The sequence below is a fragment of the Hippoglossus stenolepis genome, chromosome 8 (genome assembly GCF_022539355.2).
Source record: "Hippoglossus stenolepis isolate QCI-W04-F060 chromosome 8, HSTE1.2, whole genome shotgun sequence".
Taxonomy (NCBI): domain Eukaryota; kingdom Metazoa; phylum Chordata; class Actinopteri; order Pleuronectiformes; family Pleuronectidae; genus Hippoglossus; species Hippoglossus stenolepis.
In genome coordinates, this window is record NC_061490.1 from 3,130,415 (window position 1) to 3,158,116 (window position 27,702).

Sequence of the window (27,702 nt, forward strand, 5' to 3'; positions counted from 1 at the left end):
TCTTGCTTGTCCACTATTTATTTTAAAGCAGCTTTTAAGATAATCTCAAAATGTTAAAAATTAATCTTGAATGTCCAATCAATGCCATTATACCTGTTAATTTGATTCAAAAATAAAATATTGGATAAAACAACTTTTAAACCTAGTCTCTTCTCTTATTGGCATCTTAGTGAAAAAAAGTACAGAAAAATTGAGCATGATAAAAAATATGTTTATTTAAGAGAGAACAGCATTATCACTTGAGACATGAGGTGTAACATAAACCTTAAATGATGCAGGAACTTTCTTTTTGTATCATTGAAGATGAATTCCCAATGTGTAAATAAGTTTGATTTTAATATCTTAATTTTTTTTTCATCATGTTGTCTTCTAAAAACATTTTTATAATTATTTTTATAAATCCAAAAATAAAATAAAAATGGTGTTAGATCCATAGACTGTAGGTTACGTCACAGATTCAGCAACAGCGGTCCGCCTACAATTACCCCACAAAACCGGCCAATAGGATAGTGGTATGTACAAGCCCTGACCAATCAGAAGTCGCGACACTAGTGAGGGTTTTCGTACCCAACCTGCAGAGTTGAAGGCGTCAGTCCTGTCACAATCTGCACCAGTGGGGAATTGGCCTCTGTTTGTAGTAATGACACCGTGGATATACGTCGTTGATGCAACTCTCTCCATGTCTTCTTCTCTCTTTATCTAGCGAAAGGTAAGAAACACGACACGACGCTAATTTCCAGAATGCTAACGCTAGCTTGGGATGATGTGCCAGTTAAGATAGCTGCTAGTCGAGAATTAGCTAACCCTGGCTAGCAACACTTTGCTGAATGTTCAAACCTGAACCTTTCTATATTTATATTTGCCCACGTTGGGTGAAGAGTCTGCGGACAGGCTTGGACATGCATAACACATTCTTTCCTTGCTCGACGTGTAACGTTGTCCTGCTTTGGTACAGCTGTTTAGCATGCTAGCCACATAGCATTACCTTCCAGACCATAATGAACTAACGCTTATTTTGTGTCACAGTGGCTGAACGGCTTAATTGTTTTACCCAGATCTCCATGAGGGTTTGAACAGAAAAGAAGCTAACACAGATAACTAACACGCTTATATTTCTTGGATAAATCAGCCTGTGAAACAATCCTGCTGTTAAGTCAACATTTTTAATATTAATAATGACTGTTTACAAAAATATATCCATATTCTGACTATTAGGGGAGTCAAATATGTTTAAGATAATTACGTTTAGACCAATAATGCTAATCTTTTAATTGATTTGCAAACCGTTGCCAAATAAACGTCTGGCAAACATGGCAACTCACCTGATCTGAGCTACTTAACACTGAAATTAGGCCAAACTGGCAGTTTTGCATGAGAACAAATAGTGAATATATTTTGTTTTTATATGTTTTTTTTCATCGCTAATTCTCCAATGTTTCCTCTTCAGGTGCACTCTACAATTATGGAGTTTTGAAAGGGAAAGTGAGAGTTTGAGGGGAAAGGGGCCCTTTCCCCTCAAGTTTGATGGTTGGACTGCTGGACAGGAAGGTCAGAGGGTTTGTTGAAAAGATTCGTTGCCTTTTGTAAATCAGTTGAGGAAAATCTATTTTTGCAAACACTCAAATGTACAATTTTGTATAAAACTCAGAAGAATTTTTGTATTTATTGAATTCGTAATGCCAATGTATGCTACAAGCACCTTAGTTTGTGTTCAATTCTTGGTCGAAATGGTGGACTGAAACAAGTCGCTCTGGGGTCGCTAGGGTGCGGTGGAACCTCAACACAAGCACAATTCTAGCACTCCAAGCCATCTCGACCTCTTATTGATACATTTTTTTTTGTCTATGTACCTTTTAGCCTCTTGGAGAGCAGCTATAGTTTGCAATTTTTCATTGGGTTTATTTGTTGGTGGTTGGCTGTGAGAAAGACTTTTGTAAAACATAAGGGAGGACAGGTCACTGTGAAGAATCAGTGAGGGTCAGGATGAGTCTTGCACTGCAGAACTGCACCCCCAAATGCCGCTCACTGCAGCACGCAGAGGATGTGGTAGCGGCACTGACGTGTCGCTCCGAAGGGCCGCTGCGGGGATTCTTGTCTTCACACTGCCAGAATGTGGCCACCCTGCGGGATGACTTTGGCCGCACAGCCCTGCACATGGCGGCCTCAGTGGGAAAGAAGGCCGTGCTAGAGTGGCTCCTGGAGACTAAGAGTGCTGACCTGATGTTGAAGGATAAGGAATCAGGCTGGACCGCTCTGCATCGCAGCGCCTTCTATGGACAGATCCACTGTCTCATATCGCTAGTCAAGGTATTTGTTCAAGGTAGATCCTTCAAGAAATGTCCTGTCTAGAGTCAGTAAAGGTGTTTAATAGCATTATTAACAGGGTCGTGAAAAGGTCCCATTTATTACATAAGTGAAATTTGTCCAATATCATGAGACAAATTTCCTTCCAATGTGTTATTTTTAACACATCGGAAGTGTTACCCCAGTTTTTTATACAAGCAAAGTCAGTTAAAAGTCATTTTCAGAAACTTGACCCAGATGTTGTGTTTCAGCATGGTGGACTTCTGTCCACCCAGGACAAGGAGGGTTTCTCTGTCCTGGACTTGACGATGAAGGACCGACCAACACATGTTGTGTTCAAAAACACTGGTAAGAAAAGTTGACATTGTCATAAATGAATATTACACCTGATGATGAAACTGATTCTTCTTTTGAGTTTGTTTTAGTGAAGAGTCAAAAGGCTCGTGATTCATTCTGTTTAATCATGCATTTCACACCTGTACATGTATGGGATTTATTTCTCCCTGTGCTATATCACGTGTCTTTCCTGCCATTATGATTTGTGTTTTAATTAGAATGACACTCTATAGAGTGCCCAACAGTCCTCTTATGAAACTACATGTATTTCACTAAATCTGGATTATTATTTGAATCTGCATCACATTTCAGACAATCATAAATATCTGTCCCCGAAACATATCTTTTTCCCATCAAGATCTATAGATTATTCTTTGAGAAATTAACGAAAATGTAAAAAAATACATACATAAACATAAGTAACTATCTTGCAATCTTAAATAAAAGCGTAAAATAAATCCTGGATCTGCATCAAAATGTATGTGGCGTTTCCCTGACAAATACAGCATCTTTTCTCTAAGTCCCGTGGTAATCTGTCCAGGAGTTTGGGTGTAATTTTGCCTACAAACAAAGCAACTAAAATACGAACGTACATGGTTGAAAATCTCTTTTAATGGGAGTGGTTTAAGTCTATCTTCAGGTGGAAGCAGTGTTGTGACTGTGTTTTCTCCTTAACTACAGACCCAACTGAAGTATACACATGGGGAAACAATACTAATTTCAGTCTGGGCCATGGTAATCAGGAGAGCCGGCAGCACCCGGAGCTTGTGGATGTTTTTGCAAGGACGGCAGTTTACATAAAGCAGGTAGGCTTCGTAACAGTGGTGTTGTCATAGCTCTCCAGGGAAATTAGAAAGTGCTTTTCTACAGCAAAAGGCTTCCCCCAACCTGATGACCCCACTTGTATGCGTCATGCCAGTAATAGCCTCATGCTTCATCTCTGTGCCAGCATGTGTTTAATCATAAAAAAAAAAGAATAAGCAAATGCTCATGGGTACTCCAGATGAAGCACACCACATGGGAAAACCAGCAAAACAGTCCCTCCCGAGAGTCATGAATTACACAATGTTCTCCTCTGGGTACATCTGCATTTGAATAAAATAAAATGTTTTTTTGAAGCTTGGATCGTACTTAACTTGGTGATTCCATGGCTGTAATAATATTTGATATACTTGAGTTTTTAATTGTTGGCGGTGGTAGAACCAAGGCAAATAATATATTTAGGCATGCTTGAGCAAACCACAGACATCGTTCTTTGATAACTGTGGATTTGGTAGCAAAAAGAAACCAGCAGTAATATTGACTGAGTCAAATAGAGGTCATAATTGGTGTGTCAGGCCGGGAGCGATCAGCTTTGCCTTCTCCTGTAAAGTCAATTTGTGACTTGCTTGAGCCAGTGTAAGCGTGGTCAGACTGTGCCAGTGAGGCTACAATTTCATGCGTTTGTCATTTAGATGCTCTTAGTGTGATTAATATAGCTGCTGGCATCAGTGCAGCCACCCCCAGCGGTGTGGGTACACACCAGGTGCTGGTTATAGTAGATTAAGTAATGCAGAGTGACCTAGATAAATTGTCATTTTAATCCATCTTGAACACTTGGCATTTAAGCAGGTATGCGTATTTGGTAAGAAATAATGAATCTGAGTCTTTGTAATGCTTTATTATCGCTGTTTACAGAAGAGAGGTGTATTCTGACTTGCAGAAGTTGTCATGCAGAGTAATTTCATAAAGCCTAGTGGGGGACAGGTGGATCAGATTTCATGACCACACAATGACCCAGTGGCACAGTGTATAGTCTTTGTCCTCCCAGTCTAATCCAGCAGGTGCAAGAGGTTAAATATTCATTCCACAATGACATGTTTTTAATTAAATGAAGCTACACTGATGTTTATGCATGTGTGTGAATGTCCACATCAATGTGATACTTTGGGAAACATCCCTGTGCTCTATTGAAGGCTTGAGGGGACCAATGTATAAGTAATGATGTTTGCTTTTCCACTTGTGCCCTGTCCTTTATTGGCATAGTGTTTTACTATCACTACAAGAGGGCTTGGCTGAAGGACATGGAAAGAGATGCATCGCAGCTTCTGCTATGAGGTCAAAATTATGATGACGAGCCTAATCTGCACAAACCAATACCTCAGATGGTTTCTTCCCCAAAAATAAGACTTATATTATTTAAAATGTATAGCAACAACAGAAAAATCATGTTCATGTTTAATCTCCTCTCCTCCCTTTTAGGTGGTTCTGTGTAAATTCCACTCTGTGTTCCTGTCTCAGAAAGGCCAGGTGTTCACCTGTGGCCATGGACAAGGAGGACGACTTGGCCATGGAGATGAACAGACTTATCTGGTGAGACTTGTCATTGGGCATTATTTTGGTACAACCGTGTATTACAGTAAAGTTGCTTACAGACATGCACTGAACTCTGAGTCTCTGGACTTTCTCTGGGGGGTTTCTCCTGCCAGCCCCGAGTAAAAACTCTAGAACGTGTGAGTATACAGCAGGAGATCCTCCAGAGGGTTCACGCGAGCCAGTGGGCATCTTGACGACGTTTCTAACACAAAAACATAATAAATGATAAAACTATCTCAGGAAGAAAAACTGGTGCCATACATGTAAAAGATGCTGACAAAGATGTCAAGAGAGCTTTTGGTGATAAGGGCTGACCCCAGTGAGGATGTACTGTAAACAAAAACATGTGATCTCAGCAGCGTAATTTATGTGCTGCCTCCTGCCTACTGTGCAACCCTGTACTTGAAAACTCCTGAGATTAGTTTAGAAATAGCTATTTTGTTGTTTTGTGCTCTGCTTCCCGTGGCATCTATTGTACTTCTGTCCGTTCTGGGACAAGGATCCCTCACATGTGGCTCCCATATTAAGGGCAGAAGATGTGGCACCTTTTTAAGCCCTGTGAGACAAATGGGCTATACAAATAAAATGTAATAGATGATTTGACATTCTGCGGAGTTCATGTTTGAAAATGGCTCAAATAAATCCTGCAGTACAGGAACAACAGGAAACATTTTGGACCAGTGTATTAAAATTGATAGATAGTTCTCAACTTGTGATAAATTGCACAATAAACTAGAAATGAAAGTGATGTAAAACAGGCCTGGACGTTTTGGTGTCAATTGTTGGATAATTAGATGCAATTATGTAATTATTATGTCAATTATCAGATGCAGGGACTGTGATTCATCCATGATATACCTGCTTTTTCATTAATTGATACTTCTGCCTCCTTTTAAACTATGTATAAACCAACGCTCTGTTTCCAGAATGCTTTTCATGTCAGTCTATTGAACTAAGATGGAATTAGGGTTCGGCTGTATTTACTTTCATATCATGTCTTAAGAGAACTATAAGTAAATATGAATGATACATTTTTAGGCACTCATGTTGAGAACTGATAAACTGATAAAGATGCTGGCTCCTCCCTGACGACAGCTACATAAGCACACATTTCAGATTGGACATATTTTATGACGCTGACACTGGAAACTTATTTTATCAGATGAAGAAGTGGTATTTCTAAAGGAAATACGATCTATAAAATTTCTCAACTCTTAAGTTTTTACTCTTGGATACTTAAGTGGGTCATTCCGTGTAATCATCACACTAATGGGCTGCACCATCACAGATGTTAATGTAATCTGGCATTCTGATTTGGTCATATGAGAAACGAGGGGAAGCAAAATTTGATGCGTCTACGTCATATCTCCTTTAATGTGAATTGCTGAGGAACGTGTCAATCACGCTTCACCTGCAGCCGCCTCTTTCACCGCCTCCCGCCCCCAGCTCTCAAGAAGCAGTGGTCGAATCAATTTAACTTTGTTTAACTTTATTTCAGACTCATACGTAGGGCCAGAGATTGTCTTTGAGAAAAAAAAAAACAATTGAGAGGATACTGCAATATGTCTAACGGCCGAAATTATCTGGTTGCGAATATAAAATGAGGCGACTGTTGAAGGAGCAAGCCTTCTCCCTCGCGATGTGGAGCTGGTTGGGTACCTGCATCAGTAGCCAGGCACTGTTGATGTTTATTTATTGCAAGTCATATCGTCATCACGATATTCAACAAGGTTATTGCATATTGCATTTTTTCCTAATATTGTGCAGCCCTACTATCTATATCTAACAGCATGCTATCCCAAATATAAAAATGCTGATAAATGATTATATCAGTTAAATTTAAATTGTAAAATAAAATCTATTATTGAGAATTGGTCAAATTCTTCCCAAAGTTAGTATATATTGTTGGAGTCCTTTCTGCAAAGCATTTTGATGATGATTGCTTTTCTCCATATACAATGACACCTATGTCTGTACCAATTAGGAAAACACATTTTAATTATTTGTACATTTTCTCAATATACTTTACAGACCTTTACATCTTTGTTGAATTCTCCATGCATATTTTCTCATCTCTGCTAATGGGCAGATGCAGACCTCACACACATGACTGAACTGGTAAAATACATTCATTGTCAAGTACAGTGAGGAACTGTTGAGCTGATATCAACAGTAGCTTGATGCCATAACATGACCTCAACACAGCAGATGAGGGGATTGGAGCATAAATCAACAGGGCTGTGTCAATGCTGTAACTGTCACTGTGTGCAATTAGTGAAGCATCTTGATACTGTGCATGCAAGGTTTTAAAAAAAATATTTATAACCATCTTCTCTTTGCTTGCCTCAGATTCCTCGGATGGTGGAGGGTCTGATGTCCCACCACTGCTCCCAGGTGGCAGCAGCGAAAGACCACACGGTGGTTCTTACAGAGGAAGGATACGTTTACACTTTTGGCCTCAACACCTTTCACCAGCTTGGCCTAGCTCCACCTCCCACCTCAGCGCACGTCCCTAAACAGGTAGGAGGTAGCATGACTGTGCATGTATCAAGCAGTGATTGTATTCTAAATTTGATTTGGTTGTATTTGTGCCTAAAAGTACATTATACATTATTATACATAATACTGTTAAGAGATATTAAATGAGTTATCTGTTCAATAGATCTCTTTAACATCTACTATTATACTTTGGGAACCACCATCCGTCAGTGTATATATTATAATATTAATGTCCCTTTTAATCTCTTGTGTAGGTGTTCTCCAAGATGCTTAAAGGGAGGACTGTGATTGGAGTTGCAGCAGGAAGGTTCCATACAGTGCTGTGGACCAGGGAGGCTGTTTATACAATGGGACTAAATGGAGGCCAGCTGGGTAAGTGTCAGCACTGAAATGTCAGCAAAGCCAGTGTTAGGAGAGATGATTGTACTGCTTTTAAGACACTTAGGTCCTGTTCAGACCTGCTATTAACATCCGTCCTGAGAAATCGATCCCAAGTGGACAGCACTAAGTTTGTCAGTTCACACCTGGCATTAAAATGCATCCTGAATGTGTCTCCTGTGACCACTTGTGATCGGATCTCACTTCCCTGCTCTATATGAGTGAGTTTACAGATGGGTCTGATTGCAGTGTTTGGGTATGTCTTTGTGTCAGCGCAGTCACGAATTTAAGAAAAGGATCAATCATTATGTTGTGTTTAGTGTCAATATTGAGGGTTAAGGGCAGAGGGTGTCACACCTTGTTAAGCCCTATGAGACACATTTTGCTTTGTGAATATGGGCTATACAAATAATATGGTTTTGATATTGTATTGGTGGCCACAAACAAATCGATGTATGGACACTGAGAAGTGTAAAAATCTATTTAAACTGTAAATGGTCAGAGGAAGTCAGCTTAGTAGGCGGTTAGAGTAGTTATGCGTTCACTCAAAAGAAGCCACATGTGTTCCAGACCACTGCAGAATATGGTCTGAATGATTGGATCTCAGGGTCCATTTGGGTCCATTCAGACCTGAGCTTAGCACTTAGCACTTTTCTTTAACACACTGCGTGTGTGAGTGTGAAGTACTTGGTATGTTCATGTACAGTAATTTTTTTTACACCAATGTGATTTAATCTCTAGGTTACCTCCTGGATCCTAATGGAGAGAAGTGTGTGACAGCCCCCCGGCAGGTATCAGCCTTGCACCATAAAGATGTCACCATAGCCATGGCAGCAGCGAGTGAGGGAGCAACAGTAGTCGTTACTGAGAAGGGGGACGTCTACTTGTTGGCCGACTACCAGTGCAAGAAAATTGCATCAAGGTGAATAAATAAAACAAAACAAAATAAAACACTTGGACTTTAACCATCGCTCCTTGTACTGCAAAAAGGTGAAAGAACCCCTCTTCTTCCATCTCATTAAAATAATTTAGTCACTCCTACTCTGTCTATGATATTAAAATGCTGCATACATGTCCCTCTCTGTTAAGTAACATAAAAAAAATCAACATGATCTAAGTTTGTTTTATATGACAGAGTATGAAGGACATGTTGAAAGAGAAAAACATATTATTAGGAAAAAGACTTAATATTAGGAGAGAAACGTCACAACAATTTTAGGCTGTTTCTTTTTGTTAGGGGGAAATCAAAAGATCAGCCTATCGCAAATGTAATCACAGCAATTGATTGAGCAAATTGACTCATATTACCACACACATTCAAAAAACACAAACTACATTATTTTCCATTATTATAATTTTTTCCAAAATCCTGCTTCCCATCACAGTAATTGACATCTCCTTTGGCAGTACTGTCTGCATTCATAATAAACAAAAGACTACATCTTGTGATGTCACACAGAGATCCAGCAGAGGCACTGACCACTCTGTATCACACCCATTATTCTAATCTGTCCTCATTTGAATGAGAGCCGATTGTAAACCAGTCACTAAACTGGAAACGGTTGTGTTATAGTTGTCTCTGCTTTGCATAGTGTAGTTCTGAGAGCATTCGTTGGCTTGAAAAGGCAGACGAGCTTAATGCATGTCTGCCTGTTAACTACCAATAAATGAACAGTCAAGTTATCAAAAGTGATAATTAAATGACAAATGTGATTATGTGATTTATTATAATAGTAAGTTTGACATGACCCTAAGATTATTTCTTTCTAATTATTGTTTTTGCTTTGTCCTGTTCAGGCAACTCAACATTAAGAAGGTTCTTGTCAGTGGCGGCAGTCTGGACCACCGTGTCGATCCACAGCTGCTGAATGAGGGAGGAGGGGAAAAGGTGGTCATCTTGGCATTAGATGAAGCTGGGAGGGTAAGTTTGTTCATCAGGTAGAAGAGAAATGCTTTTTCTTATTATTGTTAAGGCAACTGGTTGGGAGAAACCTAAATCCACTTTGAAACAATGAAACTGTAGGTAATTTGACTTTTACTTCAGTTTTAAAATGTTGACACAGTGAGAGAATGCCTCATCGATATAGAAAGTTTCTTACCTTTCTGTACTGTTATCTAACCTATGGTGTACACAGTTATACAAAGCAGAGTTGGACCTATATGGAGTCGGTGACTAAGACTTAAATTTCTTCCTTTCTGTGTTGTTCCCCTCTCTGTCAGGTGTTCTGCTGGCGTTCCTCCGGCAGCTCGGTGAGACAGTGCCGGTGGGCGTACGGACGTCAGGTTTTCATGTCGGACATAGCTCTCAGCAAGAACAGCATGATGTTTGTGACTCAGGACGGGGAGGGTTTCAGTGGCGTGTGGGCTGGAGAATATAAGAAGTATGGTGAGAAGAAAGGTGAGGAATTTCGATAGGTTTAAGTTATCATAAAGTTTGCTATTACTTTGCAAAAGTTAGTTGATGATTTGAAAATGATTTTAATCATGCCTTGTATTAATCTCATAATATACTTGGCAGCATAATTCAAAAGAGATGGAAATAGTGATGGTTTTCAAAATTGATTTATATTATTGCCTTATCTGATTTACTTGTGTTCATCCAGAAGTCAGTGTGGAGGTTTGTGGCCATTCAGATGCTGGGACACTGTATGAGCGAATCCGCTTGGAGAAACTCCCATATGTCCACAGAGCTGTCACTATCACCATGGACTCAAAAGGTCGAAATTTTGGAGTGCTTCAGGCTGACCCCAAAACAAGGTGGGAGATCATTAGAAAAGGTTGTTCACAATAATTTATTTTGTTTATTTAGTCTGTATAAAATAGACTTAAAGCCTAAAAAGGTGCTTTTGGAGCAGTTGAACTTAACTTTCTTAAGTGTGAAGCAAAGCCTGTTAGTTTAAAAAAAAAAAAATAAAGCATATTTTTTCTGTCAGGCAAATGTGAGAGAAAAGACCGTCCCACTCTGCTGCAAAAAAAAATCCTGGGGGAAACACCGAACAAATACTACTGTAGTAATAACGCATGACTTGATTGATATGCATTTGGTGTTTGTCTGTTTTTTCTCATTTTCAATTTCATGATCTATTCATATTTATTTTTTTATTTTTCATTGGGCACCTGATCTCTTAAAGACAGATTGTTCTTGTCCAGTTATTACTCAGCCCTCACAGATTATATGGGTTTTCTCTCTGATATTGATGTAGAAGTCCTTTTTGATCATTTTGATAATCGTTCAACATCCACTTTGTCTTTGATCTAGCCTGTATGAGATTCCCAGCATTTCTCCATCCTCCCTCTCCCAACACTTCCGGAGCCTTCTGGATGAGGCAGATGAAATGGACAGCATCCACGACGTGACGCTTCAGGCCGGCAATCGCACCTTCCCCGCTCACAAGTACATCTTGTCAATGAGGTCCGAGTTCTTCCGGAAGCTGTTCATATCTGAGCACAGTGGGGTTGGTGATGATCTCGATCAGGAAGTGAGGAAGAGCGAAGATGCTGTGGGCTGCGACTTACTCATTTTGGAAAAAATCCCACCAGACATGCTCGAATACGCCCTCCACTTCATCTACACAGACTCCTGTGAGCTGCTGGTGCAAGGGGCCCGGCCAAGGGTCTCAGCGGCCCTGATGGGACAAAATCAGGTAAGGGGGAGGGGATAGTGAGGTGTTAATGTTTAATATTTATGTAACACAGCCTCAGCAACAGAATTCTGATATATTTGGTGTCACTATAAAAAATATTGCTTTAGCGGTGAAAGAGAGCTGTTATGTCTGACTCAGCTGTGGTTATTTTATGAAGTGTGCCCCACTGTCTCTATTGCCTTGGCTAGGATTCAGAGCAGGAGAGGCTTATCAGCAGCCTGCAGGACTTGGGCCTGAGAGGTTGTTCAGCCCTGGAGGTGTACCGCTCCCTTCCCCCTGCTACCAAAGAAGATGGCAACAAGGCCAAGAGCAAGGGCTCCAAGCCTGGCAAGAAGGTGAAAGGAGGCAAAGGTGACAAGGCGGGAGCCAACGAAGGAGGGGCCAACCCTGTGAAAACCTTGCAGGGCGTTGCAAAGAAGCTCGGCCTGGGCAGCCTGTCTGCGCGGTGAGGGACCCAAGTGTGCTTTATGACTATGAGGCAAAAAGATTTGATGTCATTTCTAATTAATTGTGTTTTCTTTATTGCTTGACAGACTGGATGGAGTCAAATATGAAAATGGAAAAATTGTTGTCAATCACAAGAAAATTGGCAACAAACCCAAATTCTGCCAGAGGAAATGGTGTGTACATCAGCACTTAATTATAGTAAAAGTAATTGATAAATATTGTAGATTATCTGATATATTTCTCTCATTTTGGTTCTCCACAGCTCCTACCTCTGTGATGTTACTCTTAAATCTGAAGACGGCAAAGAATTTCCTTGTCACAAAGGTATCCTCTGTGCAAGACTGGGTAAGATGATAAATGAAGAAACGCATCCATAGATTTTATAATCATTCACATTCAAATGAAATATAACTGCAGATTATTATTTTGCATAATCTAATGAAACTAATTAGCATATGTGGAGATTAATTACAAAAAGTGTTGTGCTGAACTCGTGCTTGTTAAAAAAAACCTGTTGCCTTTTGCATCATTATTTTAATACTTTTATTTTATCTGATTCTGTATGCCTGTTAGTTCGCAGGACATCTTCAGTTTGTGGAATTATTAGCTTCTTGTGTTTTGTTGCCACCACAAATTAGATGCTGGATGTTTAAGAAGTTTAAGAAAATTGAACGAGTAATGAGTGTTTCTGTATTTTTCAACAGAATATTTCAACAGTATGCTTGGAAACCCCTGGATTGAGGTATGGAATGTTTTTCACTTATGACTCACTGGTACAAACCTGTGTAAGTTCCATGCAGAACTACACTGTATGGACAAAGGTATTGGAACACCTACACATTACACCTTCAGGAGCTTTTATGACATCCCATTCTAAATCCAGTGGCATTAATATGGAGTTGGTCCCCCCCCCCTTGCAGCTATAACAGCTTGCACTCTTCTGGGAAGGCTTTCTACAAGATTTTGTACTGTGTTAGTGAACATTTTTGCCCATTCATCCAGGAGAGCATTTGTGAGGTCAGACACTGATGTTGGAAGAGAAGGCCTGGGTCGCAATCTCCATTCTAATTCATCCCAAAGGTGTTTGATGGGGTTGAGATCCAGGCTCTTGCCTTCCCCCAACCTGTTCCCACAAAGTTGGAAGCATAGAATTTCCCAAAATGTCCTGGTAAACGGAAGCATTAAGATTTCCCTTCTCTGGAACTAAGGGGCCTAGTCCAACCAATGGCAATGGGATTAAATAAAACACCTGAATTGGATGATTAAAAGTGGTTTCCCAATACTTTTGTCCATATAGTTATTTTCAGGGCTGTTAATACAGAAGTCTTGCACCCCCTCAGGCCACATCCTGTAATGCACTGGAGATGCCGATCAGCTCAGAGACCCTGCAGGTCATTCTCGAGTATATTTACACAGATGAGTCTCCCACCATCAAAGGTAGCTGCTCAAGTTTTGTGGACTGAAAGTTTTTATGATTGTGCACTGGTTAAAATGTCAGTTTCTTACTAAATATACAAGAATCGTAAAAGGGAACAGTAAACAGTGCTTGTTGTTCTCCTGCTTTGCCCGACAGAGTCTCTGAATGTAGAGTTTGTCTGCAGCGCACTGGTTGTGGCCGACCAGCTGCTCATCACACGACTGAAGGAAATGTGCGAGGTCGTCATCACTGAGAATTGTATGTTCTATTTCGACCCCTGCCCTCTCATCCAATGGCTTTCCCTGTACTCTTATCTCTCACCAGCTCTATTCATTTGGACAAAATGCTAAACTGGTAGAAACAATAGTTGTGATTGTTTTGAAGGTTAAAAGCAACGTGATTAACGTGATCATTTCAAAGCTGATTTGAAATGGAATGAGCTGATGATTGATTATTTCTGTTATATATTTCTAGATCCTCTCGTATGTTTTCCTTCTGGACAAAATTAAGATGGTTTTCATCACATGATATTAATCCAGTTTGACTTTACAAATTACAACTTTGGAAAATAAATTTGACACAATTACATTATTTCAGTTAAATTGCCCTGAGTTGTTAATTAAGCTGCTTACTTTCCTCTCCTCAGTGACTCTGAAGAACGCTGCAGAGCTGCTGGAGTTTGCCGCCGTGTACAACGCAGAGCAGCTCAAACTCTCCTGTCTCCAGTTCATTGTGCTCAACATGGCCGCCCTGCTGGAGTCAAAGTGAGAATCAAGTCTGGATTTTGAACAGTGCTCGCAGGGCATACCTCCGCCAAAGCCCAACAGTCCCCTTAAATTCAATCCAGCTGCACCAGATTGCAGAAATCTGTCCCCTTAACATGCCCGTATTTTTCATTAAGCTCCATGAAGTGTTCCCAGGAAAATCAGCGATTTTAATTATTTAATACATTTAAATCTGCTGGATAAATATTTGTATTATCTCATATTAGTCCCCTTTCCGTAATCCAGCTAAATAACAAACAAACAACTTTTATTGGCTCTCAGTGGAGTGTATACCTCCACAAAGCCCAAAAGTCATCTTATGAAACCACATTTAAATTCACACTGTCTGGATTTTATTTTGCACCAAAATTAGACACACTGATTAATATCAGTCCCCTAAATCATGAATTATTATTATTATTATTATTAAGTATAGTCTAATCAGATTGAGCAACTAGATATGTTTTGACTTTCATAGGGATACAAAATAATCTGCTGGTTATTTAAATGTATACATGTTACCAGATGAATATACAGACATTGCTTTAACTGGGAGGAAAATGAACAACAGCATTGAAACTGGTTACTACTAACCTTGGGTATCAGCTCTGAGTTTACCTCTGCTCATCTGGTTAGTAGCATCTGACAAATGCAGGAAATGAAGAATCAACCATGTACATAGACGACCACCGGGTGGTGTTATTATACAGGGAAATCAATTTGAACACAGTAAGCCACATTTGTAATAGCAGAACAACAATAATCTGTTATAATTAAATATGTGGACATGGGAAATCCAATCAATGCAGCATGAGAAATACATGTGCAACTAGGAGAGAAATAAAAACATGCTTTCTCATCTGTCTCCTACATTTGTTTTTGTGTTGCCCTCAGAGCTCTGGATATTCTTAGTGATGAGGTGCTTGTGGATCTCTCTGCAGCTTACATTCGGATGGTGAGTCACTCCCTATCCCGATCTGCATGATCTTCCCATGACTTCGGTATTTGCTCATTGTTTGTTACTTGGATTTTATTTATTTGTGTACAAGAACAGCTTCTTGGGAGTTCAACAGAGTCAAACACTGGAACAGTAACTGTCAGATTTTGTTCTCAGTCTTAAAGAGTAAGAGCCTCTAGACTCCACTGATCCAGCTCTCCAGCCGTAGCTGATATAGTAAACTGCAGCAGGGGAATAGTGTTACTGATGTTCTTCTTTCTTATATAACTTGGAGCAGAATGCAGCAACTTCTGACCCACGCTATTGGACTTCTGAGATTTATACAGAAGTACATGAGCTCCATAAAAGCAAATCAAAAGACCAATGGGGTAGCAATGTTTTTTAATATACTGCATAAGGTATTGCTGCAACTTATTGTTGGATGGTTATAATATCTTTAGATAAAGGTGTTCATGATCACAATCTTAATGACCGATATCTATTACTGGAAATACGTCACTGACTGGGGGCACTTATTTCATCTGTTAAGACTTTGTTTGTTTGTTTTTTCCAGATTCCAGCCATGCAAAGGAGAGTGATCACTCCGTTCAGTGGAGCTCCAGACCTCAGTGTGTATGGAGATGAAAATTTGGACTCAGCCTTCAGCCATAAACCAGAGGAAGAACTGGATCACTCCACCAGGTATGCAGGCAGAACAGTTTAATATCTTATTAATTGTATTCTAATTGGGCGGCTGTGTTGAGTTTCATAATGTCATAAATGGCGTAATACTTCCATTTCAATTTATTTAGCATCTTGTTATCAAGCCTCACTTTTGTAAAACACAATATTACTCTTTTCATGTGGGTTTAGAGCAGGAACTTTTTAGTTTATAAACCTAAATATGAGAAAAGCAGGAACTTAAGTTGTTCTCAGACACAAACTCCAGAATATGTCCGGAGAATCGTGTCCACACTTGTCCAGATTTTTGCGTTTTACATATGAAGAATGCAGCAGGAGATTCTCCGGTCAGACCCATTCACAACAAAATCTCCTGAGTGTTCATGTGAGGCATGGCACAGCACTCATGAAACAGGACATAACGTAAAAATTCCACTGCAGTGTTTTGATGAACACCTCTGGCATTGTCCCGTATCACCAAAGCTCTACAATGTTGTCTTTCCAATTTGACATCTTCTTCTCCTTCTTCTACATGAATGACAGCTCTTTTAAATCCTGATTTATTTGTATTCGGTTTTTCATCACTCAGAATTGTGTCTGCCACATGTTAGAAATGTCAACATATATTCTCCCACTGTTTTCTCACATTTGCTCACTTGGACATTATCCAGAGTTTTTACTAGGGAGCTGGCAGGTAAAACTCCAGAGAATGTCTGGTCCCTTTGACTCAGACATTTGTGTTCTCACATACAGTCCCTCGAAATAATTTCAGGTGATTAACTGAAGGACTTCAGCGCATGTCTGAAAGCATCTTAACTGGAAAGATCTTGCAATTACCTTTAAATATTTAAAAGGTGGTACCTCAAAAACTGCTCCTGATTGTACATCATTGACCCCCAGGGATGTCCTGTTAAAGAAGGCAAAGATGAAGGCTAAAAAGAAACCAAGGCGTCGGTCTGACAGCTCAGGGGGCTACACTCTCTCAAATATCATCCAGAGCCCACCTGTTGCAGGTATAACACATATGCACACGTCATGACAAACCACCTTACTGTCATCAGCTCACTTCTTTTAAGCAAGCATGTTGATTGTATGTTCGATTTTTATATCTTACCTTCAAACACTGTTTCCTCTCAGTGGTCCCCCAGAGCCTGGTGAAGACAGGCAAGGCAAACTCCACAGAGTCTCTGCAGGAGCTGCTCACATCAGATTCTGAGGGCAGCTACATGGGGCTGGGCAGTCCCCGAGACATGCAGTCACCTGTCTTCCATGACAGAGCTGAGGTTAATATCTGACCACTACAGCCATATAAGCACAGTTTCAATTAGTTTCCCCTTATATGCAGTGTGCATAGTGTAAACAATTTCAAACAGACACTTTTGATAAAGTTATCCTTTTTCCATTGTATGATCAAGTTAGAGTAATAGAAAAGTGGCTACACAACATAGACTGGTGGATATGATACTCAAATATACAACAGATCATAAGTTATTCATCATGTGCAGGATGAGAAGGCTTTCAGTCAAAAGCTGAAGACTCCACCCAGCACCCCAACGTCACTGAGAAATGGCCTCTCAACTTCCCCCAACTCTGCTTCACAACTCATCCCCAAGGTCCGTCCCAGGTAAGATGGAATTGATCAGGCATCTTTTTTTCTTTTCTTTTGTTTCTTTTCTTTTTTTTCTTTTCTTCTGTTTCTCCAAAAAAGCTGTTGACACAAAGTCCACAACGCAAAGATGAGTTATTTTACATGCTTTGGTAAATTGTCTGTAATTTTATAACACTTTTCTAGTTTTGATGACCACTCAAAGCACTTTACAGTACAGGTTTTTGGCATTCACCCATTCACATAAGCATTCAGTGCATCTATAGGTAGCACCTGATTTTTCTATGAGAATGGGGAAGACTCGGATTGAACCGCCGACTCTCTGGTTAGAGGTCAACCTCTGAGCAACAGCAGCCCAAGAAAAAAAGCTTTGAGATTTGAAACTAGATACAAGTATATTAAACAACAGATCTTATTTCTTCCCACTTTTGCAGAGAGAAGGGACATTTTTATGCCTAGATTATCAATAACTATTGAAAGTTGTGCAATATGTACACTACCGTTCAAAGGTTTGGGGTCACCCAGACAATTTCGTGTTTTCCATGAAAACTCACACTTTTATTTATCAAATGAGTTGCAAAATGAATAGAAAATATAGTCAAGACATTGACAAGGTTAGAAATAATGATTTTTATTTGAAATATTAATTTTGTTCTTCAAACTTTGCTTTCGTCAAAGAATGCTCCATTTGCAGCAATTCCAGCATTGCAGACCTTTGGCATTCTAGCTGTTAATGTGTTGAGGTAATCGTAGAAATTTCACCCCACGCTTCCTGAAGCACCTCCCACAAGTTGGATTGGCTTGATGGGCACTTCTTGCATACCATACGGTCAAGCTGCTCCCACAACAGCTCAATGGGGTTGAGATCTGGTGACTGCGCTGGCCACTCCATTACAGACAGCATACCAGCTGCCTGCTTCTTCCTAAATAGTTCTTGCATAATTTGGAGGTGTGCTTTGGGTCATTGTCCTGTTGTAGGAGGAAATTGGCTCCAATCAAGCGCTGTCCACAGGGTATGGCATGGCATTGCAAAATGGAGTGATAGCCTTCCTTATTTAAAATCCCTTTACCTTGTACAAATCTCCCACTTTACCAGCACCAAAGCAGCCCCAGACTATCACATTACCTCCACCATGCTTGACAGATGGCGTCAGGCACTCTTCCAGCATCTTTTCACCTGTTCTGCGTCTCACAAATGTTCTTCTGTGTGATCCAAACACCTCAAACTTTGATTCGTCTGGCCATAACACTTTTTTCCAATCTTCCTCTGTCCAATGTCTGTGTTCTTTTGCCCATATCAATCTTTTTTTTTATTGGCCAGTCTCAGATATGGCTTTTTCTTTGCCACTCTGCCTAGAAGGCCAGCATCCCAGAGTCGCTCTTCACTGTAGATGTTGACACTGGCGTTTTGCGGGTACCATTTAAAGAAGCTGCCAGTTGAGGACCTGTGAGGCGTCTATTTCTCAAACTAGAGACTCTAATATACTTGTCTTCTTGCTGAGTTGTGCACCGGGGCCTCCCACTTCTCTTTCTACTCTGGTTAGAGCCCGTTTGTGCTGTTCTCTGAAGGGAGTAGTACACTCCGTTGTAGGAAATTTTCAGTTTCTTCGCAATTTCTCGCATGGAATAGCCTTCATTTCTAAGAACAAGAATAGACTGGCGAGTTTCACATGAAAGTTCTCTTTTTCTGGCCATTTTGAGAGTATAATCGAACCCACAAATGTGATGCTCCAGATACTCAACTAGCTCAAAGGAAGGCCAGTTTTATAGCTTCTCTCACCAGCAAAACAGTTTTCAGCTGTGCTAACATCATTGCACAAGGGTTTTCTAATCATCCATTAGTCTTCTAAGGCGATTAGCAAACACAATGTACCATTAGAACACTGGAGTGATAGTTGCTGGAAATGGGCCTCTATACACCTATGCAGATATTTCATTAAAAACCAGACGTTTCCACCTAGAATAGTCATTTACCACATTAACAATGTATAGAGTGTATTTCTGATTAATTTAATGTTATCTTCATTGAAAAAAAACAGTGCTTTTCTTTGAAAAACAAGGAAATTTCTAAGTGACCCCAAACTTTTGAATGGTAGTGTATACTTGCTTACTTAGTATGTGTGACTGTGTTACGATCTGCAGCCCTGCTCATCCACCTCCAGTCTTGGATCTGAGAACTATCATGGACATGGAAGCCAACTCTCTGCCGCCACCTGGAGCAACTCCTAAAAGTCCTGGAAGGTATGGGAGGTCTGCGTCATTTACCAACTAACTGCTGTTTACAGTAACCAGCTAGACTAGTTGGTATGAGGCCATATAAGCAGAAGGAAGACGGACAGCTGTACTGTTGCATATGAATTATTTATTTTCTTTGTTCACTTTGGCTAACTGAGCATAATTTCCCCTCCCGCCTGCAGTGTCAGCACCATCATGAAGCTCTCCCCCGTTCCAACTAAACTGTCCCAGAAGCAGAGGAAGATGCTGGCCATGGCCAACAAGGAGGCCAGTGTGGAGTCCACGGCTTCCAAACCAACCCCCACAGTTACCCCATCCAAAAGCAGTGGGAAGGCCTGGTGAGTGAGGCCAAATATGAAGACTACTGTTGTCCACTCCTCACTGCTGTCGTGAAATCACTTCCTGGAGTCTGTGGATGGATTTACAGCCTCTCACTCACTGGCTGAACAGCTTGAAATAAACATAGAGAAAATAAGATGATGATGATAATAATAATTGTATAGCACTTTTCTGTATTGACAGGAAATGTAGGGAGAGATGGGTATGACATACCACAATCTCCATTCCCTGACTGGGAATTGAACTGTGAACATTGTGGTTGTGTGTTATATTAACTATTAGGCGACTGGTATGAAAGAGTCACACATAATGTACAGATCTGATAGCCGCATTGGTTAGCGTGAATACCACATGGGTATAGGTGCCCTGAGCAGTAGTTTCTCAGTTTGTAATCCTGGCTGGATGAAAAAAACAGAGGAGGGAGGAGATGTTGTCGTCCTGCTCTATGTGATTACCTCTACTCTACTTCACTGAGGTCGACCATGTCCCGAGCTCTATGCTCAAGAGCAGAGGTGGTTGAACCTTTGAAGTGGCTTCCACTAATCTCTGGAACATCTTACCTTTTCATACCAGAGGCGCTCAGACCCTAGAAACGTTTAAGTCATTCCTTAAGACCCACTTGTTCTCACTGACTTTCAATTCGAGTTGAGTTTGGGGCCTTGGTTTTCATGAGTTACTGAGCAATATTTTAACTCGCAATTATTTGATGTTTAATGTTTTATTGCTTTTGTATTATCTATTTATTCTTAGTTTTTTAATATCAATATTTTAATATTTAAAGCCTTTTCAGTGCTTTGGTCAGTGGTGGTTGTTTTAAATGTGCAATATAGATAAACTTTGACTTGACTTCAGAAGAAGTGGCAACAAAAGAGCAACACTCTTTTACTGCAAAATCATTTGTCATATATACTTTCCCTCTTTGAGTCATACGTTTCTGTCTGTAGGGCTACAGCACTTCAGTCCCCTCCCTCCTCATGCTCATTTCGGGCTCTGCTGGAGGAGGAGGAGAACCGTCTAATCAAAGCGGGACAAACTGGAATACAGCGGGCTCAAGGCGCTCCGGGGTCACCCGTCACCCCTACACCTGCTGCCAGGAGGGTCACATTTAAATCTGAAAGCAACGAGTCAGAGCGAGCCCCTGGGTGAGTGTAATCACCGACACACAATACACAGTGCAGCAGAAACGCACACGATGGAGGTCACTGCCAAAACTGACTGTTTGTGTCCAATACTGCTGCTTACCACTTGGGGACACTGTTGAGGTGTCTTCATGAAGCTGTTGTAAGGTTGTTTAATATCAGCAAAACACACACACACACACACACACACACACACACACACACACACACACACACACACACACACACACACACACACACACACACACACACACACACACTTTATATTCCATGAAAACCCATTAAGTGTATGACCCCCATTCTAACCTGATCTAAGCCTTGATTTAAAACACTTCATGTATGTCCTTTTTTATTTATTTCTCATTAGATAAATAATTAAACATGAACTTGGAGATTAAAAATGGCTATAAACATGAAAATGGGAGCAACAACGAGTGTTTATGTCACTCTGATTCAGAGTCATGAGTCCCTGGTCAGACTGAGGTGAACCGCTCTAAATGACCCAGTACAGCTGAGCCGACCTGACGCAAACACCGAGGTCATACTGACCTTTACAACGTCCCCAGCTGGACAAACAGTACACACACACACACAGTCACTCCAGTCCATAAAAATACAGTATATTCCCAGCTGTAGTAATAGCTCTGATGTTTATGTGATGCCTATTTAGACGAAAAGAAATCAAATACTTGAATTGTCATTTCAGGTCTTGCATGTTAAGTCCATCTCTTTTTTATGCCTGATATCATATTTCCTCTGTTTTGTTTGCTCCCAGCTTCATCCTGCAATCTTCCGAGCAGACTTCTAGATATTAAACTGTGTGAGTCACTATAGTGAAAGTGTTGATGGTAATCAGAATTGATAAGGGCAGACCTCATGTCAAAACGAATTATTCAGAGCAGAGCAGGTTTCAGGTTCCTCCTGGTATTTGGATAAGATGGACGAGTTCAAGGCATAGGAAGCTGCAGCAGCCTCGTCCATGCTCATGTCAGGCTTCTGAGACACTGTTTCCAGAGATTTAAGTCAGGTTTAATAGCAATACCTTCATAATCTTAGCACTTTGATTGAGCTCCAGCCTTTTTTTTCTCATTTTTTAGTCTTCCTCAATCATTTCCAGAGGTGTCTCTTGGCCAGATTAACGTGCACATGTACAGAGTCTTATTTCTATGACTTTAACATGCGTCATCGTGAATGATTAGAGATGTTTTCGTCGCCAACTCTCACGTAGCAACTATTAATTGAGAAATCACTCTAAGCGTGCGCAAATCAGACTGGGGACCTCTTCAATGTGACATGTCATATTTTATATTGAATAGATGGTGAGGATCTCATGGAACAGGGAAATAAAAGACAAGTTGTGTAGAGAGTAAATATTCAGAGAGGAAATAATGTGTTCTGCATTGTGGTTTTGAAGGGAACGATTTGTAGTGTGTGTAACAGCAAGATTTTAAGACATAGTCCATACATGGCAGTTTCGAAATAACGACCGTTTAAACATGAAAAGAAAATGGACGAAAAAATATTTGATACAAAAATAGAAAAAAAAAAGCACAAAGGGCAACTTTAAAATTCAGCAGAAAACAATAGGAATTCAATTTTAATGTTATGCAACATACAAGGAAAATTACATGGCAAAGTTGAAACCTTAACACAACAGTTCCCACAGTGTGAATGCACCTGGCAGTCTCTGAGACAAACAAAAGGAAGAAAGATCAAGCGGAACCAGACTCAAAGCCTCAACTGGTCGGGTTGAGAGGAGAGGAACTGTAACTGAGTTACCCAACAGTTACACAAGTGTACAACAGTTACAAGGGTAACTGTTGGCTAACCGGTAACTATTCAAGCAGTGTCAGACTGGTTGTAATGACAAAATTAATAGTAATACTTATTATTAATATTATTACATTAATAATAGGGCTGCATGATATTAGGGAAACAGACTTCAATAAGTAGTGCTGTCAAACGCTAACATTTTTAATCAGATTAATCACCATTTCTAAATGCCCGAAAAATCCCTATTTTCTCTGTATATTGTTGTGGGAACGGAAAGATAAATGACAGAAGGCGGGTATATACATTTAACATTAGTTTTTTATTAATGACAAGTCCAAATGATAAGAGTTTTTAAGATTGAAAAATAGAATAAAATCAATCTAAAACACACCACACCATAATTCAATGTGGCTGTCTCTTTTCTATGCCTCTGAGCAAATATAGGATGATGTTATTTAGGGTCATGTGTTTGGTGTTGCTCTGCTCATTTTAACACTGAGTCCTGACTGTGAGCGTCGCATCTCGTGTTGTACTGAGCACAACATGTTGACGAGTCATTTTCATGATGTTTAAATGCAGCCTCATAAACTCTGGAGCGAATCAAACGAACACTGAGTTACTTCATGTGCTGATCAGGTCCTGATAACTAGTGATGAGTGTTTATTAGTTCGAGTGAGAGCAGAGTGGAGGAGGACACAGAAACTCCAGCTCGGTACAAACCAGCTTCTGCGCTGATCCCTGAGCAGCTGAGACCAGAGAAACTGTGTTTCACTGTTCTTCTACAAAGTCACTGACCGGCTGCTTAACGTGACCGAGCTCCGACCTCACTGCGTGTGTCGCTCTGAGCGAGTGAGCGGGGGCGGGTATGGGTAAATGGAGCATTAACGTTTTTTTTAACGTTAATGCGTTAAAAGAAAACGCGTTAATTCCACAAATTTTTCATCCCGCGTAACGTGTTAATTTTGAAATCCCTAATAAAAAGTAAAATGACAGAGGTCCAGGTTCGATTCCGACCCACGGCCATGTATGCATGTCCTCCCCCACTCTCTCTATCCCCCTTTCACAAGCTTACTCTGCCGTATCCATTAAAGGTGATACAAAATAATTTTCATCAATTTCATCACCAAAATAAGTTGCACACAAAATGATTCACATTGCTATGTTAACATTAATTGTGGAAAACAAGTGACATATTTGAAAACCAATACTGTAATCATGTAGTAATTGATCAGAGCCATGAGTCCTTTATCCATATTTAGAAAGACATGTACAGTGCGTATTCACAAACTTTATTTACACAGCTGATTTCCGACATGCACTGAAGTCCACAGATCATCCGTATTTTCTCCGGAGGAGGTTTATGTGTGAATGCAAATGTCCAATGAGAGCTACTGCAGTTTCTGCTGACTTTATCCACCTGGCCTTCGGGCACGAGGTTTCAGTAGAAACCATGACGCCTTCTTTTTCGACTCTACTTCTTCTGCTTCTTCTTCTTTTTCTTTGTTTTCTTGTTCAAAGGTTTGTGTTCACTGCCCTCTGTCTCGTCCTCCACTTCTACATTTTTCATCGTTTCCAACTCTTACACCTCTCGAATGCACTCTTCCTCGGTCTGAGGCAGCTCCTCTTCTCGGCTGAACTCTCTGACATCTGTTGCACTGCCTGTCCTGGGAGAGGGATCCCTCACTCGTGACTCTCCCTAGTCGTTTTCAGACATTAGCTCTGGAGGAACTCCGGAGAATTGGGTCCGGACTTTCTCCAGAGGTTTCCTTTCACACATGACCAACCTGATTCTCCACTCAGACAGTTCACAACAACAAATTCTCCTGAGGATGGTGCAGCAGACAGAGACAGGATGTAAGGCAAACATTTCTGCTGCTGAAATCATCTGTTTTTGTTTACAGCACATCGAAAACAGTGCCGGCTCTTGTCACCACAAACCTTTGACATCTTTGTCTGTGTTTTCTATATGTATGGCACTTTTTCATGCACATTTTTGCTTCTGTTGCGTGTTAGAACCATCATCAACCTCCCACTCACTGGTACTAGCTCCACCGGAGTTTCTGCAGACTTTCTCCACTTGACCACTAGTATTAACACTGCAGAAACTTGGCAGTAGAAGGTCTGACATTTGTGTTCACACAGACAGCCCTTGCAGAGAAACTCTGGAGTTTAGTGCACTTCTGAAGGCAGCTCCTGAGGTTTCTAAAAATGTTTCGCCACTTCCTAAAATGTTTTTTTTCATTTCATAGTTTTTCCTCACCCTATTATTTTTCGACCACGTTGGGATTGGTCTCCTCAGTCCTATTCATAGACTCTTATAATAATGTCATCCACTGTATAAGCTTATGTGACGATCTTTTAAAAGTTAAACAGCAGTCTCAGTTCTGTGATTCTCATTGAATCCAGTATACTAGAGATGAATTTTTACTTCAGTCCAGTTGCACAGCCATATGAGGGCTGTTGAAGCGAAGTGGATAGGCGGCCTGCTCACACACACAGGACCTTGTCAGTAGTCGTTGATTCAACCTTTGTCCACGCACTTCAGAGACTGATCACTGATACCATCCTCACTCCGTCTCTCTCTGTGTGTCACCTGTTTCTTCCCTCAGGCCCTGGGTGCTGGGTGCAGCGGGCAGCCCTCCCGTCTACTCCCAGGTGGCCTTTGCCTCCATCGTAGAGGAGGAGAAGGAACAGGAAGCCGCTCTGATCCGCAGCCGAGAGAAGCCGCTGGCACTCATCCAGGTAACGCATCTTGTCTGTGTGCGTTAGTGCTCGCACCTTCACATACACACGCCTACATGACTGAATGTATAGTAATACATGGCTCCTCTTTATCCTATGTGGCAGACATCACATTCTGTGTTTTCTTTCTGAGCCCTCTCTGCTCCAGCTGTTGCCAGGCTTCTGTCAGCAGCTTCACAGAACATACTTTTTTTTTCTTGCTGCTTCTTTTTGCCATTATGTAAAACGCTCTTATTATCATTGTGCACTCGGTGTCAGCGTTTTCTCTTTTAACCTCAATTGAAGGGTGGCTTTAGTTCCCTCAGTATCTCAGACTCTATCTCCTTTTCCCTGTCTTTTTGTGTCCTTGTAGATTGAAGAGCGTGCCATCCAAGATCTCCTGTTCCATTATAAGGCGCGTGACAACCCTGATGAGCTGATAGTGGTGGAGAGGTCTTCCAGGGGTCCCATTGCAGCCCCAACCTGGAACAAACACTGATATTTAACAGCACAGACCACATACCATCAAAGTGAAAACATCCCTTGGAGTTGTCATTCTAATGTTGGCAGCGTTCCTGCTGCAGCTTCATCCAACCCTCACATATCATCATATCCATCAGTCTGTGTTAAGCCCAGTTGTAGATATGAGACCGAGGCAAATCTCTGCAGTGTTACTTTAACTTCTGTTTTATTGCTGCTCAACATTTTGTGTGTGTTTGCGCATGACAGAGTGAGTGTTGTTCATGACTGAATGTGGTCCTGAAGAGTTGTTTTTCAGCCAGGGATTACTTATGCACCTTTTTAAGTTAAGAGTTAAGTTATGTTACAAACACATTTCCCCCAAAAACATTGCTAGTTATATGAAGATAAAGTTGCCAAAGAAAAGAAGTAGGAATGTTGAAGCCACAAAATGGGTCCAAACTTCATCCCTTTGAGCATTTGTGTGTTAAATCAGTGAAAGCTCTTAATGTTAATTAAGAAAATAAGCCAATGATCAACCTTGGCAGAGCAGGTCAGCTGTGCTTAAGTGAAGTGTTTACTAAGGCGGTACCTTTTTAGTTTCTTTTCATGGTCCTTTTGCCTTTCTAATACATAGTTTTTTTGCATCTGCTGATTTGCAGTGACATGGAAATGTAATGTAAACTGATGTTTAAAATGCATATTTAATATATGCTAAGCAATGCAGTTACAGTGTACCATTGTCAATGCTCAGTAGGGATTATTGTGTGGAACTGTCTTTCTAGCCTTCAAAGTTATCACAAGAGTGTTTAAGAGGAGGTGGTGTGCCTTAAATGATGACAACACAGATACAGCAGAGCTAGAATATAACATTTTGTTCAACCTTTTCTTTCCTTCATTAGTTGTTATAGTCTCCTTGTTGTTTTTTCTTTTTGGCCTGGAGCCGGTGTAAACTGAGTAGGTCCCTCGGTTCTGGACCATGTTATGTTGTCTTGACTTGCCATTTGTGCGTATGTGTGGGTGAGACAGGGATGTGAAGCGAAAAAGCATGCATTAAAATGTCTCACATGTGGAATGACCCCGGTCTCCTGTCTGTGTTTCAGTTTCGATTGCAGTGGGTGGAATGAAAAGAGGCGCATTGCATTTTCTCCATTATATCCTCTTTTTTTTTTTTCTGTGTTTTTAGAACAGAAACTCAGTCCTTTAAGAAAAATTGTGGCTCTCGCCGCATCTAATAAAGATAGCATTTAATCTCCCCGTCTCCTGACACTTCATCTGCTCGGCATGAGCAAATGACCATTATCGAGTCTCGGCCTCTGATTAACTGTGATGACCCCGATCTGAACAGAGAGTGTGGCGATTTAGAGATTTTATTGGCTGTAATTACAGGTAGAGCATCACATCGGAAGTCAAGGAGAGATGGCTCGTGGGGGAAATATTAATTACAGATTAGGCTCCATTAGCTGGTGCCGAGACGACACATGAATAGAAAAAAATCGCCCTCTTTACGTCACACCACGAGCCTGGAAACCAGTGTGGACCACTTGAGAAGGACTGCTCAACCTGAGTGCCTGTGCCCTGAATGAAAATGTAGTGGTTTTGTGGGGAGTGCAGTGACACATGACATGTTTTAGAATAACACTTTCAAGCATGAAGAAGCAGCCTCCA

At 40.7% G+C, this 27,702-nt stretch overlaps 1 protein-coding gene across 2 annotated transcripts; it reads left to right on the forward strand.

The window, feature by feature from the left end:
• Window positions 1-528: 528 nt before the first annotated feature.
• ibtk (inhibitor of Bruton agammaglobulinemia tyrosine kinase) lies at window positions 529-27,113 on the forward strand. Of its 2 annotated transcripts, none has more exons than XM_035163534.2 (29): window positions 529-709; window positions 1,448-2,307; window positions 2,556-2,652; window positions 3,322-3,446; window positions 4,882-4,992; window positions 7,345-7,515; window positions 7,749-7,866; window positions 8,614-8,794; window positions 9,670-9,793; window positions 10,093-10,270; window positions 10,476-10,629; window positions 11,132-11,516; window positions 11,705-11,961; window positions 12,050-12,136; window positions 12,226-12,308; window positions 12,668-12,705; window positions 13,304-13,400; window positions 13,537-13,638; window positions 14,027-14,144; window positions 15,039-15,099; window positions 15,656-15,783; window positions 16,663-16,775; window positions 16,900-17,045; window positions 17,268-17,386; window positions 19,511-19,609; window positions 19,786-19,941; window positions 20,887-21,084; window positions 25,464-25,596; window positions 25,949-27,113. In XM_035163534.2, the coding sequence occupies exons 2-29, from the start codon at window positions 1,984-1,986 to the stop codon at window positions 26,072-26,074; spliced, it is 4,029 nt and encodes a 1,342-aa protein (XP_035019425.1). In that variant the 5' UTR covers window positions 529-709; window positions 1,448-1,983; the 3' UTR covers window positions 26,075-27,113. The 2 variants fall into 2 exon arrangements, with proteins under 2 accessions (XP_035019425.1, XP_035019426.1); XM_035163535.2 differs by having other exon boundaries at window positions 10,479-10,629.
• Window positions 27,114-27,702: the final 589 nt, after the last annotated feature.